The sequence below is a fragment of the Dryobates pubescens genome, chromosome 19 (genome assembly GCF_014839835.1).
Source record: "Dryobates pubescens isolate bDryPub1 chromosome 19, bDryPub1.pri, whole genome shotgun sequence".
NCBI classification, from domain to species: domain Eukaryota; kingdom Metazoa; phylum Chordata; class Aves; order Piciformes; family Picidae; genus Dryobates; species Dryobates pubescens.
Genome location: NC_071630.1, coordinates 4,045,394 through 4,063,553, shown reverse-complemented (window position 1 = coordinate 4,063,553; position 18,160 = coordinate 4,045,394). Strand labels below are relative to the sequence as shown.

The window sequence follows — 18,160 nt, the reverse complement described above, 5'->3', positions numbered from 1 at the left end:
GACACTTCTGGCTGTGTCTTAGAAAGCCCTGGAAAGGAACGAGATGGCAAGATCCATTCCCATGCTTAAGCAGCTCCTTATGGAGCCCAGAAGGAGGGCGCATGGCGTCCATGCAGCTCTTTGAAAGGCATCACGCAATCAGTCACTAACGAGGGTATCAAGCTGCTCTGATTTTGACTTTTGCAAAGCTGATCTCATCTGGTGCTGACAGCTGCTGCTCTGCTCTGGCCTTAACACTGGCAGCCATCTCTTCCAGGAAGCTGATGCCAAAGGGTGAAGTCAGAGTTTGAGTGACCCAGCGTGTCGTGCTTCAGTTTGTTTCTAGCTTCTCTGTGTTTCATGTGGAAATCCTCTGCTGAGGAAGAGGATGGATGGGCTGTGCATCTCTGGAAGGATGCTGAACTAGCCTTCAGAGACTTTGGAAAGCACTGGCCCTTGGGCGCTGCTTTGTGTGCCTGCAGGCTGCAGGAGAGCTGATTACTCAGGTCATGGCTGAAACATGCCTGCCTGGGTGCAAATCTCCTCCTCTGGTCCTACCTTCAGGGCAGCACATAAATGCTTTCAGAGCTGGCTGCTGCTCTGATGTTAGCATTTCTCAGGGTAACTAACAAAGCAATGCACTGAATGCCCAAGGCTCACTTAGCCTTTGCAGTTCCTGTGTTAGCTTTCAGTCATCAGGCCTTGAGTCAATGGGCTTCCTGCGCTGCCAGACAGAGCTCACATCACCTTTCTGTGACAGCAGCTGGCAGCAGCAGGGTTCATTTGGGCAGCTTGGAGGGGAGCAGCAACCCTTGAAGCCTATCTGCAAAATGAGGCTGGATGTTCTGCCATTTTGTGATGAGCATTCTCCAGCATCTGCTATTTGTGCCCTGGAGAACCTCCTTCCTGCTCCTGTTCTCAGTGTGCTTTGCATTTCAGTGCCTCCTCTCATTCCTTGTAATGTTTCTGGTAGAATTTCCTGCTGATCATTTGCAGACTGTCTTCAGAACCTGAAAGCTTATAGGGTGCTGTGCTCAGGATGGTGTAGAGAATCCCTTGGTTTATTTAACACTTTATTTACAGTGTCAGAAAATCAGGGCATGCTAAGTGAAGTGTTACTGGTAAGTGATACAAGGGTGCTGTACTAGCCTGGGTTGCTTAAGGTTGGTGGACAGAAACCATTCTTTATGGCTGGCAGAAGGTGGGGCCTGTTCTCACTTTCCTCTGCTCACTGTGCTGTCATTGTCTTGCCTGCTTAGAAGAATGGTGCAGGTGCACCTGAGCTGCTGATCAGACTAATGGTCCTGAGTTGTCTGGCTACAGAAAGCAGGGTCAACACATCCTGTGCATGCACTCACTGCTGTGGTTCATTTGGTACCTCTGTAGTGTGAACTGTGACCCAGGACCATCATCCCTCTCTGGTATCAGCTCTCATGGAGTCCACAGTGTGCAAAAACTGTCACCATCTGGCAAGGGCTGCTTGGTAGGTCCTTAGGGCTTCTGCCCCACTTCTTCTGCATCTTTTAACTCACCTGTCTGTTGGTGGAAAAATTCTGACAGTATCATTGTATTGTCCTCTGGTGAGCTCTCAAAAACACAGCAAGGACCAGAGGCTTGTTAGTGCTGGAAGCACTTAAAGAGAAAGGAGGCAGAGGAGCTTGCAGGTTTGGAGGCACTGAGTGCAGCACCCAGCCCCACATGGGTCAGTTGGATGTGCTGAGTTGTGGAGCCCCTGCTCACTTTGCTGCTTGGTTTGTTGCTCTTCATTTCCCATAGCTGCTGAGGTCAAGGCAGTGCAGTGCCAGGGCCATCCCTGGGCCAGGATGTGCAGAGGGGGGCAGGCAGCCACTACAGGAAATGGTGTTTCAGAGCTGGGGCCTCCATGGTGCCTGTGGCAGAGGGTTACAGAGGACATGGAGCTGTTGTCTTCAAAAGATTAATGTTTGCCAGAGTCCTCCTCAGTGCAAGATAGGGAGCAAGTCCTTCAGGGAGAGTCACTGCCCAAACCCTGGTTATATAACTGTGGCTGTAGAAGGGCTCACCTTTGCCAGCAGCCTGCCCCCCTTGCTGCAGGTGGCCTGTGGAGCTCAGAGGTGTTCATTTCTTTCTGCAGTCTGGCTGTCCTGTGAACCTGACTGACTCATAATGAGGTGACTGAGGCTGCCCAGTGTCACCTGGCAGGCTGGGAGATCTCAACAGGAGACCATGCTGTGTATCTCCAGGGGACAGCTGGCATGAGCTGCAGGGCTAGGTTAGAGCCTTTGTGAGCAAGCCTGTTCATAGTGGAAAGGTCTGAAGACCCTGAGAGGACACGTGTGCATTGCTCCCCAATCCACCCTGCCTCACGCTGTTTTCCACCTCAGCTGCATGCTGCCTCCAGTGTCCAGGAGAGCTGCTCTCTGATGGCACCTGGGAGTGTCAGTGCTGTGAGCAGAAGAGCTGCTGCTGAGAGTCAATGGATGTGTGCTCAGCTCCAGCTCTGGAGGGGGGGAGGTGGCACCTTGCAAACCGGAGCTGTGCTGCAGGTGCTGTGCATGAAATGCACTGCTGCAGGCCCCAGCTCTGAGCAGGGCTTGGCTGCCACATGGATGTTGCACTGCCAGTGATGCAGATGAGTCCAGCAGTGCTTGGGAGGCTGCTGTGGAGCAACTTCTCCTGTGGCCATTAGCAAATGACTGCGCTCTTACACCATGGGCAGCCTCTCAGCTGACAGTTGCTCTTTACTCTTTGGATTAGTATCTTGAGCATTTAGAGACTATTAATAATTAGGGCTCTGGACATCTAATTGCTAGTGTGAGGAGAGTGTGGCTTCTGCATATGGAAAGTTCCTGCTTACAGAACAACTGAGGTCTCTCAAATGCATGCTGCTGTGCTGAGAAGAAGTAAAAATGAAGTAAGCTTATCTTTAAGCCTTGCAATTACAGCTAGCTTGCATTGATGCACTAAACCATAAACAGTCTTTAAGATTAATGAGCTAAATATTGAAGTAATCACATGCTTTCCATTTTCATCCCTTTGCAACTGCACACTGGGACCTCTGAACATTCCTCCCTAGCTTCTCTGGTGAGCAGTGGGAAGCCACAGGAGAAGGGGAAGGAAAAGAGCAGCTTGTACTCAGCACTCCCTGGTACCTCTGCAAAACTTGTGCATGTTTAAAAGCACCACCAGGAAAAAGCCCTTTTGTTCAGGTTATAGATGTTAGAGAAGGAATTCCAACACCTCAGTCAGTAAGATCCTAAATTCCAGCTAAAAAAATCCATCTCTTTGTCTAGCAAACTGCTCCCAAGGAGCAGCTGAGTGAGGCCAGGCTGGCAGCCACTCAATTCCCTATCTCTACATTTATGTGACTTTTAAAGCTCATATATCCCAAGTCCCCATTGAACCCAAGCTTCATTCAGACATCAGCAGCTGGAATATTTGCTGATTGGTGTTTGTTTGTTTCAATACAATGAACAATCAGAAGCAGTTCCAAGTCTGCACAGAAGTTGTTGTTTTGCAGGCCGGTTTCCATGCAGCCTGCAAGCGCTGCCGTGGCTCTGGGGTCTCACTGCCTTTGCTCAGGCTGCAGCTCGTGCCCAGGGCCAGATGCATGTCCCCAGCTCCTGCTTCTGCCATCCAAGAGAGTGAGGATCATGTTGCCTCTGGCTTTCAGGCTTTGCTTTTGTGATAAATGCTGTTGAGGAAGCTCCTGAAGAAAAGCTGTGTCCCAGGACCAACACCTCTGGTAATGGGAGGTAGAGGTTTCTGCCTGTTGAGGCTGTAAGATTCCCTGCCTGGTCATGGCTTTCCCAGAACTCAGATTGCATATAAAGGCCAGGGGGTCATGAAGCTCTTAAACCAGAGCTTAAACCAGAGCTGAGCCCTTACAGACTTTGTTGACTGCCATGTAATGCTGAGTAAGAGAGGGCATTCCAGTACAGCTCAAACCCAAATGCAGTCAGAAGCATTGCAGGCAAAGCAGCAAAGCCTGCAAAGAAATCATCTTATCAAACATGGAGCTATCCTCTGCTCCTTAGAGCCCACGGGGAATGGGTCCCTTTTGGCTGTGGATGCTGAATAAATGCAGAGAAGTAGTTCCCCAAAGACTAAAGGCTTCTGAGGCAAAGAGAAGGAGGGGAGAGGCTGGGAGAAGACAGCCACTGAAAACAGCCCAGCAGCAGCTCTCTGGACTGGACTGCACAAAGGTCTCTGCAGCTGGTGGCCCTGGTGACCTCTGGCCCTGCTCTGGCTCTCTCACAGGTCAGGTCCTGCACTGTGCAGCTGGGAGCAGGTGTCTGAAGGTGTTTCTCTCCAGCTAGCAGTAAGCCTTCCCCTTGGTCATTGCTTTCTTGTGCCCAGAGGATTTAGGGCTAAACTGACATGCAGAATGATTTGGAGAAGGGCATTAGACTCTTCTGTGGGTCTGACTGAGGCCTTCCTTTAAAGAGCAGTGGACATCCTTCCAGGGAATTAGAAGGAGAAACTGAAGCAGCTGCTTCATTTTGCAGTGTTTGCCTCCTCCCTGGTCATCTTGCCTGTCCCCCAAAGGTAAAAAGATTCTGGGAAGGGAATTGGCAGGTCTCATCAACAGGGCTTTAAACTAGTTTCGAAGGGGGAAGGGGCTGAAACTAGTCCCCTCGGGCAAGAGTCTGGGGGCGATAAGCTAGAGCCAGAGGTGAAACCAGCAGCCCAGCTGCAGTGCCTGTACACTAATGCACGAAGCATGGGTAACAAACAAGAGGAGCTGGAAGCCTTGTTGCAGCAGGAAAGTTATGATGTAGTTGCCGTCACAGAGACGTGGTGGGATGACTCGCATGACTGGAGCACTGCAGTTGACGGCTACAGGCTCTTCAGGAGAGACAGGCAAGGAAGAAGGGGTGGAGGGGTGGCCCTGTACATCAGGGAGGCACTAGATGCCATTGAGCTGGAGATCAGTGACGGTTGGGTTGAGTGCTTGTGGGTAAGAATTAGAGGGAAGACTGGCAGGGCAGACATCCTGGTTGGAGTCTGTTATAGACCACCCAACCAGGAGGAAGATGTTGATGAAGCATTCTATAGGCAGCTTAAGGCTGTCTCAAGATCGCCTGACCTTGTTCTCATGGGTGACTTCAACCTGCCTGACATCTGCTGGGATCTCAACACAGCAGAGAGGAGGCAGTCTAGGAGGTTCTTAGAGTGCACGGAGGACAGCTTCTTATCCCAGGTGCTGAGTGAGCCTACCAGGGGTAAGGCTGTGCTTGACCTCCTCTTCACCAAGAGGGAAGGGCTGGTGGGGGATGTGGTGGTCGGAGGCTATTTAGGGGCCAGCGACCATGAGAGAATTGAATTTTCGGTATTTGGTCAAGCTAAGAGGGGCAGCAAGAAGACCTCCACTCTGGACTTCCGGAGGGCGGACTTCAGGTTACTCAAGGAGCTAATTCAGAGGGTTCCTTGGGATAAAGCCCTTAAAAATAAAGGGCTCCAGGAGGGCTGGACCTGCTTCAGGGAAGAACTGTTGAAGGCACAGGAGCAGGCTGTGCCGATGTGCCGGAAGACGAGCCGCCGGGACAGACGGCCAGCCTGGATGGGCAGTGAGCTTTTAGTAGAACTAAGGGAAAAGAAGAGGGTGTACCATCTTTGGAAGAAAGGTGAGGCAACCCACGGAATGTTTAAGGATGTTGCCAAATCATGTAGGAAGAAAATTAGGGAGGCAAAAGCACATTTGGAGCTTAAACTGGCCTCTGCTGTGAAGGACAACAAAAAGTCCTTCTATAAATATATTAATAGCAAGAGGAAGGGCAGGGACAACCTCCACTCCTTGGTGGACACGGAGGGGAACGTTGTATCAAAGGATGAGGAAAAGGCAGAGGTACTTAACACCTTCTTTGCCTCAATTTTTACTAGCAGGACAGAATGTCTCCCAGACAGCTGGCCTGCAGAGCTGGCAGACAGAGCCAGGGAGCAGCATAGTTCCCCTGTGTTCCAGGGGGAGGAAGTTAGAGATCTCCTCAGCCGCTTGGATCCCCACAAATCCATGGGACCGGATAGGATCCATCCCAGGGTGCTGAGACAGCTGGCAGATGAGCTGGCCAAGCCATTCTCCATCATTTTTCATCAGTCCTGGCTCACTGGACACATCCCAGAGGACTGGAAGCTGGCCAACGTGGTGCCCATCCACAAGAAGGGCCGGTTGGATGAGCCAGGGAATTACAGGCCTGTCAGCCTGACCTCAGTGCCAGGCAAGGTTATGGAACAGGTCATCTTGAGTGCAGTCACACAGCACTTACAGGATGGCCAAGGGATCAGGCCCAGCCAGCATGGATTTAGGAAGGGCAGGTCCTGCCTGACTGATCTCCTTCTATGATCAGGTGACTGCCTGGTGGATGTGGGGAGGCCTGTGGATGTAGTCTACCTGGACCTCAGCAAGGCCTTTGGCACCATTCACCACCACTCTCTGGGCTCGGCCCTCCAGCCAGTTCCTAACCCAGCACAAAGTGTTGCTGTCCAAGCCACGAGCTGACAGCTTAGACAGCAGTCTGCTGTGGGGGACAGTGTCAAAGGCCTTGCTGAAGTCCAGGCAGACCACATCCACAGCCTCCCCACGTCCACCAGACGGGTCACCTGATCATAGAAGGAGATCAGGTTGGAGAGGCAGGACCTGCCCCTCCTAAATCCATGTTGATCTTCACAAGCCCTGCTGAATGGCACTGCAGTGTTGTGTTTCCCACCCTAGCAGTTCAGGATGTGTCAGTGTGTGGAAAGGGAATCTTGTCAATGTATGCTTCAGGAAGCTGCCTGTAGCCTGCGTGCCACAGAAGGGTGATGAAGCTTTCTGGGGTAGCTTGATCCCAGTTGTGTCAGTGCCCACAGTGGTTAGAGCTTCAGCCAGCAAGCAGGGAATGCAAGCTGCAGGAGCCAGAGGGTGCTGCTAGTAGAGCTGCAGTCCTTCACTCCTGGTGTTGTTGACTGGAGCCTCCCAAGCCTAACCTTGCCCAGAAGAGCAGTGTCCTACAGCAAGGGTGTCAGAAAAAAGCCCTCTTTTCTGCCAGGCTCAGCAGATCTTACAGCTCCAGGCTGTCGAAATGCGGGACTTCAGTCTGCAGCCTGCAAGCCCCTTGGGAGCTGCTCATCCCAGCTTGTGCCCGGCTCCCAGGAGCCGACCCAAGCATGCAGTGCTAGGGGGACTAAAATAACCCTGACTTACTGCCAAGTACACAAACCCAGGCACTGGACAACAGCTGAGCCTTTCTGCCCTGCAGGCCCCTCCAGCGGCAGTGTCTGCAGAGCTGCCGTGGCTCAGGACCAGCCTGCAGCGCATGCAGCAGGTCTCACACTGCTGCCAGTGGCTCTGCAAAGCTGCCGCTTGTGTAAAGCAAATGCTCTGAGGAGTCTTGACAGGCTTGGGGCCTGCCTTGGCTGCAGGATTTTAGCCTTTCTCTGGTGAGTGGGGGCTGGGTTAAAGCTGCTTTCCTTCAATCCTTTTTTCCCCAGCTGCAGCAGGTAATTGTGTAGCATTGCACAGCTCTGATTTTAGCAGGGACACTGAGGGGAGTGAGCTGCCTTTGCATGGTCTGATGTGCACTGATCTCCAGTTCAGTGTCCAGGGCATACACTCCTCACACAGGGTAACTTGGGCTGCAGTACAAAGTCCCTGAGTCCTTGGAGCCTGGCCCTGCAACAGCTCAGCTGCTGAGTGCAGACCTGCTGGACACAGGTTGTGCTGTCTGCCTTCAATCTTATCTAACCAGAGTCTTCTGGAAGCTGCAGGGCTGATAAGCTTCCACACTGCAGCTGCCCCCCCAAGCATTTCCCTCCTTCCTCCACTCTTTATCCTCCTCTTTTCAGCACACACCTCCTAAGGAAAATCCACATTCCCAGGGCTGCATCATTCCAGACAAAACTCCCTCCCCTTGTACATGTCTGCATCTATTCCAGTTGCTTTTCTTAAGGCTGCAGCCTGGCAGACCCTTGCCTCTTGTGTTACAGACCATCCTGTGCAGTGCTTATGATGGGGAGCATGGGTTTGCCAGCTCTGATGCAAAGGCCATGTCCTGGTATGATCAAACAGCACCATTCTGTTCAGCCTCTGGAAGCAGAGGCAGGAATTTCAGAGGAATTTCAGCTCTGTGTCCCCTTAGTCACTCCTGCACCTCCCAGGCAGGTGCATCTTACTGGGGAGCTGAGGGATGTTTTCTGAAGGAGTCCATCGTGGTTTGGAGCTGTGGCACCCATGGCACAGAGCAAGCTGAAGCTTAGCAACCCCTGCAGTCAGTGCTGCAGGCATCTGCAGGTGCAGCACAGCAGCAAAGGCAGAGTAGCTCCTTCAACCTTTTCAGAACAGGGAGGTTGAGAGGCATTGCTCACCATGTGGCAGCCAGCTGCAGCTATGCAGCCTGCAGCTGCACCCCTGGCCGAAGGTCCCTGCAGCCACCAGTGCAGTTAGCTGCACAGCACAGGGAGCCTGGGACAGCTTCACCCTTCCCCAGAGTCAGAGCTGGGCTCAGCGCTTTGGTTCCCTGCCCTGCAGAGCTGCCTCACCTGGGGATGCAAGAAACCAGGCTCCAAAACACAGCCGCTGCTGAGTCCTGTAGGCCCAGAGGAAAACAGGAGCATCAGAAGTGAAACACATTCTTCTCTAGCACCCAAGGGAAGAGGAAATAAATCATTGTTTTAGCACTGAGATAGGTTTGTGGCTGATTGTGTAGCTGAGCCTGTTGTTCTCTGTCTGCTCCGGCCACTGCACGCCGGCAGACTGTCATCTCTGGCAGGGGGATGCTGGCTGTGCCGGGGCTGCAGTGGTGTCTGCACGTCAGAGGCAGTGCCAGGGGACATCAGGCCTCTCACCCTTCTCTATGGACACTCAGAAATTAAGTTAGCTTAACCTTAGCACAGCCTGGGGAGGAGTTGCTCCGACCTTGCCATGCTCATTTTTTTAGTAAGATTGTGACATCCCTGCTGGCAAAGTCCCCACCCTGCAACACCAGCAACCCTGTTAAATCATTTGTGGTTTAATCATTGTCACATTACAACCACAAAGCACCCTGAGCAGCAGCCAAAACAATCCTGGTAGGGCCTTCTCGGAGCACTTCCCGACCAGAGTGGCTGCACACCAGGCAGTGGCTCCAAATCACTTCTGTGTGCTGCTGCTGCTTTGTGCTCTCAGAGCGCAGCAGGAAGGAGTCACTGGAATGGGAGCAGCAGCTGAGTGTGAGGTGTTGTGGTAGCTCATCTTTCCAATGCCTAATGTAATTAGTTGTAGCTTAAGTGTTTAAAAAGCTGTGGTGTGTTTGGTAGAACACAGGGATGCTTTTGCTTTCTGGGTTCATTCAAAGCATTTCTTCCCTTCTTTGCTGGAACAAAATTCTCCTGTGTCCATGGCATGGTCAGAGAGGGCTCAGGTTACTGCAGAGATCCTTACAGAGGTTTCTGAGTTCCTTGCCCTTGGGACTGGATCTGGAATTGGGTGGGGTTGGCAAACAGATCATTAGAGAGGAAATATGCTCAAGGAATTGAACCAATATTCACTGTGTCTTTCTTTCCTGTCTCAGTAGTACCTCATTATCAGCCGGGTCAGGTTGCTGGCAACAGATGTTTTTCACCCCCTCTTTAGCATCCAGTTTCGAAGTATTGGATGTATGGAGTTTGCCACTTCTAAACACAGTGCCCCACAGCTTTGCTGTGCTGTATGTGGGGCACCTGAAAGCTGGCAGCCTCTGGAGTTCCCTGCTGGTGAATGGATCCATGCTGTGTCCCAGTTCCCCATGGAGCACAGCTGTTGCCTGGCTGGTGCCGGTGCCTGGGTTGCTGTGGAAGGTGCCTCCTGCCCTGGTCCCAGCACACACTGCATGGCAGCTAACCAGAGCCCATGGAGCTGGGCTGCCCTGGGAGCCAGTGACATGCATTAGCCACTGTCTCATTTGGCAGAGAATTAGGGATGGAGCAGACACATCATCAGCAGATTTTCCTGAGGGCAGACTCAATTTGGCCCAAGCTGCCAAAGTCCAAGGACCCTCGAACCTGGCTGTCTAAACCTCCCCTGTCAGTGGACTATCATTGGTTTATAAATTGGCTTAAAGGGAAGAACAGAACTCCCCTTTTCACCCACACTGCACCTCTACAGCTAGGATAAACCTTTTTACACAAAAAGCACCTCCACAAGTGTGATAAGCTTGGACAAAGCTTAACAGTAATAGTCCTGAATGATAGCTGAGGGTGACTGGGGGGGCTGGGGGAGCTGCAGATTGCTACTGCTGTATCTCCTACAGCTGGGCTCAGAGCCACTGGTCTGGAAGGTGTTCTGGTGTGGTTCTCAGCTGGTTTCTGACTGCTTGTTCTCACTAGCAGAATGCTGCTGTGGTGGTTGCCTGCTGCTGAGTCAGGTCACAGCGAGAGGCAGAGCAGAACCGCGGTGGATGCAGACACCCAAGTGCCTGAGCACCAGGAGCCTCCAGGGGCTGAGGGCTCTTTCTACAAAGCAATGGGCACCTTCCACTGGGCTAGGAGGGGGTGTCCCTGCCACGGCAGGGGGCTGGAACTAGATGGGTCCCTTCCAACCCACCCCAGTGGATGGTTCTATGCAAACCTTCTGCACCCAGCCTTGTTTAGTCAGTGGCTTTTTCCTCTGCAGCTGCAAATGCTGCCCTGCTGGGCAGACTGCTCCCTGGCTGCCTGTAGAGAGGCTTCTTCATTTATCTTTTTCTTTGTCTTGAGTGCTACCCACACCTAGATGTGTCCACAGACATCTGAACAACAGAGTGATCAGGTACTGGCACAGGCTGCCCAGGGAGGTGGTGGAGTCCCCATCCCTGGAGGTGTTCAGGAAACTTGTGGCCATGGCACCTGGGGCCATAGGTTGGTGTCCATGGTGGTGTTGGGTTGGTGGTTGGACTCTGTGAGGTCTTTTCCAACCCAAAGAGTTCTGTGATTCTGTGCACTCCTGTTACTTGCAGAACAAGATGTGTGCTATGTAGCAGGAGGCCTCCAGCACCAGCATAACTCCCCTCCAGCCAGAGCTGTCCCAGTGCTGGAGCTGAGGATTTCCCGTCTGTGGCAGAGCAGATGGCACCAGCTGGATGATAAAGAGTGGCCCATAGTGTTTTGCAGGGCTCTGTCTGAAACCCTGCCCATGCTCCAGGAGAGAGCCCAAAGCTGCAGCTTTCCATCCAGCCTTGTTATTTGTTTTGCAGTGGAGCTTTTTGTTGTGCTGACTCTCTGATGAAACAGATGAGATGTATAAAAAACAAAGCAGCTGGAGAGCACAGAGCTCTGGGTGGGGGTGGAGAGAAAGGAATAAAGTAGAGGTGAGGAAGGAAGAAGCTCCAGTGGGTACTGCCCGGCAGTACTCAGGGTTTGCAACCACAGCGATCTTCTCAGCTGCCCACTGGAGTCCTTCATTGGCTCTGTGAGCCCTGTGCAGACAAATGGCTCTGTGGCTGTGGTGGTTTTGTGGCTGATCAGTCTCATCTTTTTATCTCCTGGTAGTTCTACCTCTTCCTGAGTCTGATAAAGGTTGCTGTATCTCTTGAAGTGGAGTCTGTGGGCTTGGATCAAGACAGATAGCTGCAGAGGGAAGCTGATCTGCACACAGCAGGCACCTCTCCTGCAGCTGGTTCAGAGCATCCAGGCTGTGGCTCTGTTTTGTCTCTCAGCGCCCCAGGTCTGGCCTGCTTTTCTACAAGGGGAAGATGGAGCGCTGGATGGCTGACCAGGGTGAGACATTGTGTGTGGCTTTGTGCTCATGGGGGTGAAAACAGGAGCCTTGTGGTGATTTTTAGCTAAGAAATCATGGGAGAGATCCCAAAGAAACATGTAGTGTCCCCAGGAAGAACTCTGAAGTCTCTGGGAGCAGGTAGAGTGCAGTGGCCAACCTGGGAGTTAGTTACCTGCAGAAGTTCTCCCAAGTACAAAGAAGAGGCAAGCAGCTGGGATCCAGTGCTTCCAGTGGGATACCTGCAGTGCTGATGCAAGAGATTGTCATGATCTCAATTTATCACTGCAGCAGACTGGAGTTGAGAGTGAGGGAGCAGTGGAGCACAGCTGGATCTAGAGAGGAGCAAACTGCAGTGCAATCAGCGTTCAAAGGGGTCAACTCCTGCAAAATACAATTCTCTCAAACAGACTTGTCAAAGGACAGCTGGGTCTAGCTGCAGGAAGGGAGGGGAAATTGGGCTTTTCCAGGGAATTGAAGGAAAACTCTGAACAGCCTTTCAAAGAAAGCAGAGCACATCTTGAGCAGGAAGCCTGCCCTCAGCTTGTGAGCGAGGATCGCTGAGCACTGCTGAAGCCAGGAGCTTCTCCAGCTTACCCTGCTGCTCATCTCTGGCCTTGCTTGGGCAGGGAAGGGACATCTGCAGCTGCATACCTGCAGCAGGCTGGGAAGTTTGATCTCTGAGCAGTCTTATGGCGAGGAGGAGACTGCCTGTTCCTGGTGTGTGCGAGGCACAGCAGCCACTCGCCCCTCCGTCTGCTCCTGGCCTTTCTGTCAGAGCCATGCAAAGCAGCTGAATGCTGTTTGAGCTTTCCCATAGGATGAGCTCCTTCCAGCCTCTGAAGCCTCAGCACTGCAGTGGGAAGTGCTAATGTGATTAAGAGATGCCAACGTGTTCACGAGCCCCCAGAGCTGCCTGCTGAGCTGGGCTGCAGCAAATGCAGCTTGATGGGGGCTTGCCTTTAAACAAATGGGGAAGGAGCAATTTTTATCATGCCAAAGCTGAACAAGGAAAATGTTCTTCTGCTGTACCTTAGCCCTAGTTGTCTTGAGTCTGTTGATGATGACTCAAAGCCATGGTGAACTAATTGAGCCAGCACTGTTACTAACCAAAAAGCTGCTTTCTTCTCCCTCCTCCCCCAGCAGTTTGTCAGACAAAACCATGTAGGACACCAACGAGGGGTCTGCTGGATCCTGGCACTCTGTCCCCAGGCAGCCAGCAGAGTGTTGTAATGCTGCTTGAGGACGTGTATTAGAGCCTAGTGTTTAGTACAAGGGAGCCATTAATTTCTGCAGGGCCTTTGCCAGCAAGATGTGGGCTCTAAATCCTCTGTAGGTAGAGAGGTGCTGTCCATCCCCAGTGCTCTGTGTGGCATGGCCATTGCTGGAGTGGGGGGAGGGTAGCCTTTCCTGTTCTGCATCCTGAATCACTGCATTTGCCACTTGACATTGGTGCAGGACACTCACACACCTCTGCATCTGCATGGCCATGCTCAGCTGCAGTGTCTGCAGGCTTTGGCCTGTGGGTCTGGGTTATAACGTGCTGCTCTTTGTCTTGCTCGCAGTTTTCTCTGCCTTGTGTGCAGGTTCAGATCATTGTGCCTCTGTTAAAGGATTTTTGTGCTGATGGAGCTGCTCTCTCTGCCTCTGGTTTGTCTATAAACAGCCAGCACATGGTGCATCTGCCTTGTGCAAGTGGTCTGCACCAACTGTTAGTAAGAGTTAACTCAGCTCTTGTGTCTTCTGTCCCAGGGGTGGCCTGGCCTGATCTGCACCGTCTGGCTGACAGAGTCCATCTGGAGGAGCTGACTAAAATTGGCATCCTGAAAGGCAATGTGGATGAGATGGTGAAGGTTCATCTGGGTGCAATATTTATGCCACACGGGCTTGGACATCTACTTGGAATCGATGTGCACGATGTTGGAGGCTACCCAGAGGTTAGTGTTAGTCCATTCTCAACTGCCTTGGGGATTAACCCCTCTCAGTTCCACCAGCATTTCTCTGCATGCATGGGGAGCCACTTCCAGCTCCTCAGAGCTGCAGCAGAGGTGCATTTAGCTGTGCAGCTCTGCATGGGGTGCTTCCTGCAGTCTGCTTTTTAAAGGAATCTGTTAGTCTCTCCCCATGCTGTGTGTAAACAGAGGCACTCAGCTAAGCCAAGAGGGATGTGACTGCTTGGAGAGTTTGGGGACCCAGAACTTCCCAACCCCAGTCTCTCCTGCCTTTGCTTTGGCTGTTTGCACTTCTGTTGTGAATCAGCTTGCTGAGTTTGCTGGGCTCACCTGAACTGGAGCCCATGTTCCAGAATTGGTAGGGTGAGGAGGTACCTAAACTAGGAACAAGTGGAAAGAATTGTGAGAATGAGAAGTACCAGGCTGGGCCTTACTTAGAAGCTCTGCTTTGAAAGCTTGAGTGAGGACCTGAGGTTTAAGGGGGCTTTCTAGAACTGCTTTGGGAGGAGCATGGAGCAGCAGCCTGTACAGACCTGCCACCATCTCCAGCAGTGTTCAGCAGCCTGCCACAGGAGCTGCAGAGTCAGTTCCTGAAGCGAGTGACCAGATGTAGAGCTGTTACCTGTCCACCACTGTACCTGATGGAGGGTCCTTTTGTTGGAAGCAGCCCCATCTATCCATAGCTTGGGGGAGCACCCTTTCCTGGGTGGAAGTGGACAGAGGGCCTGGCTTGTCAGATGAGTTAGGCTCTCTACTGAGTGTGTGTAAAATGCCAGCTGTGGGGAGAAGTAGCAGATCTGTGTGGAAATTGCAGAGCTCTCTGCAAACAGAGAGTTTTATACCTGGAAATGTTAAAACTAGGCAGGCAACTACAGCCTCAGGTTAAGAGTGTTTGTATGGCTGACTGACTCTCAAACAAACAATCCTCAGGAAGACTCTTCCTGTGTGGGGGCAGCCTGGGGGTGAGCTCACAGACATGTAGCTGGGGTCCTGTCTTTGCACAGCAATGCACGCACAGGTGGGTGTGTGGCATCAGCCCAGTTTGAACAAGAGTGAGCTTGGGGTTCTGCAGAAGAGCAGGCCCTTTAAAGTCCCTCTGCAGTACTGACTCCACCTCTGTGACACTTCTCTCCAGCCCAAAGCACCAGGGCTCTTCCTGTTGGCTGACTTGAGTAAGGTGAGGGGCTGGAGCACCTGAGGGGGCAAAACCCAACTGAAAACCTGCTGATGGGGTAGGCTTCATTAGGCTACTCTCTTCTTTGGGCTTGAAGCTCTTAAGGGAGGCACTGATCCCTGTCTGTGTCAGGAGGGAGGCACTGGGAGGCATCAGGGAACGTGTTCTTCTCCAGGTGTCTCTCATATGGAGCAGTCAGACACCTCTGGTGTGCGTGCCGTGTGTGTGTCGCACGGGAGAAGGGCTTCTCTCGGGGCCTCGCTCTTTCATGAGAAGGCATCCAGGACGCTGTGGAGCGGCTCTTGGTGTGTTTGAAATGTTTTGCAGCTAGCAGAATGTTGAGCAGGAGTTTCATAAAGCCATTTGTGTGTTTGCTGTTTGCTGAGCCCATGCCTGTAGTATCTTTGCTCCTTTTTTCTCGCTCGCTGAGAAGCTCTTGGCCGAGGGAATTTCTGGGAGCATTACAAAGGATTTTTTGAAAATAAAAGCTTTCCAAGTGGATTTTATTCCATTATTTTTCCTCAAGTGTAAACAGTTACATTTGGAATAACACAATAAGCTTTAGTTTCCTAATTTTTATCTGCCACAGAGTTTTGTGTGTTCCAAAACAACGATTTCCAGACATTGTTAGCTCAGATGAGTTATTCATTGGTAGCCAGAGATTGCTCTCTTCAGATTTGGCAATAATCAGTTTTCATCTTTTCCAGTAAGCAGCACTGAACCAGCACTTTCTTCCTCTCTGACAAACACTGCAAAACCCTTGCAGGTTTCCCACTAAGGACACTCTGGGACAGCAGCAAACAGAACGTTGCCCCTCCTCTTTTTTCTGTCGTGACAAAGGACAATGGTGTCTGGCCGCCAGTGAAGGCAGCTCAGCATCCATGTTGGAGGCAAGGTTTCTGCAGGAGCCTCACCAGCAGTGCTCCCATTGGAGCACACCAGCGAACATCCTGATTTGCAGAAGTGCTGAGCAGCCAGGAGCCCCTCTGGGACTCGGGTCTCCTGTGGGGGCTGCGATGTTCCTCGCAGGGAAGGCAGGCAGCAAGCACCGCTTTGAAAATCTGCCTGCCGCTTGCCGGGGCCTGACTGCGACTGGAGCAGCCCTGAAATGCAGCCCCAGTGGTACTAATCACTGCAGAAAATCTGGCCCTTAGTCAGACAGAGCTAGCTTCAAAGGGTGAGAACTCCACTGGGCTTCGCTTCAGCTGTGAAATGTAACGATGGGGATGGTTTTCCCACACCCTCTCGTTTGTCCTGGCTGAATCCAAGGCGGGAAGGGAAGCAGGGTCTGTGCTGCTGCAGAGCAGGGACCCTGGTAGGGTATCCCAGAGTTCCAGACCCTGAGCTGGATGGGGCTGAGGTTTCCATTCAGATCTGTGTCTCTAGATGCTTGAGTTGATTCAATTTCATGTTCTATTAATTGACTGCAAGGCTCTGAAGTGTGCTGAGTACTTTTGATGACTTTCTGTAATGAGGAGGCAGCTAATTGAGGTGAGGTTAACACTGGCTGTGAAGTTAACCTCTGCTGAAGGCAGAGTTGCCTTTTGTTCTGCCTTCCCAAGTGATGAGATCTCCCTCAGTCTGAAGCTGCCACTCTATTCTCTGTCCACATGCAAAGCTGAACCTTCCATCCCTGTTCTGCAGCAGCACATCAGGGTTAGAGGGCTGGGCTTGGTCCCTGTCCTGTGGCTGTGTGTGCTTGGGGAGCATCTCTGTTGCTCAGAGAGGTAGAAGCTGCTCCTGCTCCCAGGTCCCAGAGGTCTGACTGGGGATTCAGGTCACCAAACCTGCCAGGGAATGCAGGAATCCCCTTGTTCCCTTTCTGGCTCTGGCAGCAGCTGTTTTCCTGAAGTATCCTGCCCTCTGCTGAAGCACAGCCTGATGTTTTTTTCGTGGTTAGGATTGCAAGTGATGCGTCAATGTTTTCACCTTGAAGAAACAGAGGATGAGGAGCACTTACCAAGAAGCCTAAAGCTGTTGTGTAGAGTCCTAGTGATGCAAATTGCTTCACTTGGTCAGACCTTTGCACAGCCTTGCTCCAGCTGTGCCTACCCAGGACCTGCAGGCATGAAACAACCTGCATGGTAGGTGCTTATATGAGCTAAGAGTGAAATGGCTTCTCACCAGCTTTAAGTTTTGTCCTTGTCCTTGAGAAAGGATCAGGAAGGAAACTGCTGCTTCTGTTTCCTGGGGTCACCTTGAGTCACCTTCCTTCAGGTTGAGTCCCTGCAGAGCAGAGCTGTGTGGCTGTGAGCAGCTGAGCAGGCAAGAAACAAACCAGTGAAGGCTTTCAGTCCTACAGCATTTCCCTGCAGAGAGCACTGAATACAGAGTGCTTATTGCTGCCTGCTGGGTCAGACACCAGCTGGCAAAACTCCCTGCAGCATCAGGTTTTCCAGGGGGATTTTAGACTCTTCCCAGAGTCAGACCAACAGATCCTCTTACCCTGCTATGGCATCCTGTATGTGCTCAGGAAAGCTGCTATCAGCTCCACAGAATCATAGGTGAGGACAGATGCTGGGACTTGGCTGTGGGAGCTGAGGACCTGAGTAGGAGCAGAAGAGAATGCTGAGGTGCAGTGTCCATGCAGTGTGAAGGCACAAACCCTGCCTTTGCAGCACAGGGTTTCCCTCCTGGGAGGGGAACTGCTTTGGGTTTTGTTAGTTCTGGTTAATGTTTCTGAAGAAGATGCTTGCTTGTGGTTGGTCTGCTTCTTGCAGAAGGCTTTCTGTGCTGAGAGAGTTTTTATCTGAATATTTGTTGTCCAAATGGTTCTGAGGCTGTTCAGAGAGGAGCAGAGCTCGTGTGTGCTTGAGCAATTCATTCTAGGCACAGGAGGAGAGAGAAGCCAAAGCTTTTCTGGACAAAACCCATCATGTGCCTTAGGGGCTTTGCTGTGCCATTGTTAGCATCCCTTCCACCCCAGGGCAAGCTGTCCAGTAGGGTTTAAAGGGTGCTCAGCACTGGGCTGATTTCACAGCAGTGCTGCTGGCAGCTTCTGCAGTTCTTTCTCTCAAGTCCTGTGAATTCTTTCTCTGAATATCCTCCTCCCCTTCCAGGTTTAGGTTGGAGCTGTCAGCTTGGTGGCTTTGACTGTGTGCTTCGTCCTTTCTTCTCCTCTTGGTTAGGCTTTATGAAAAAGAAGATGCATAAGCTGTGTATCTTATCATTGCCATTATGATGGCAAGGGGGCTTGGTGACATCTGAGGATCAGGAAGCAAAAATGAGATGGAACTGATGCTCAGAACCACGCTGGAGCTGTGGATTGAAACACAGCCGTGTATGAGCAGACAGTAGCAGGAGGCTTGTGTTCATTCCCTACAGTAACAGGAAAGGTATTGGGCAGCTTGGAAGTGACACCACAGCTAACACCCAGGAAAGGACAAGAAT

At 51.8% G+C, this 18,160-nt stretch overlaps 1 protein-coding gene across 1 annotated transcript in view; it reads left to right on the top strand.

The window, feature by feature from the left end:
- Window positions 1–18,160, top strand: part of PEPD (peptidase D) — a 92,429-nt gene that overhangs the window by 60,859 nt on the left and 13,410 nt on the right. Inside the window, exon 13 of the mRNA XM_054170019.1 lies at window positions 13,397–13,581. Coding sequence (XP_054025994.1) covers window positions 13,397–13,581 — 185 coding nt within the window. The remainder of the gene's footprint in view (window positions 1–13,396; window positions 13,582–18,160) is intronic.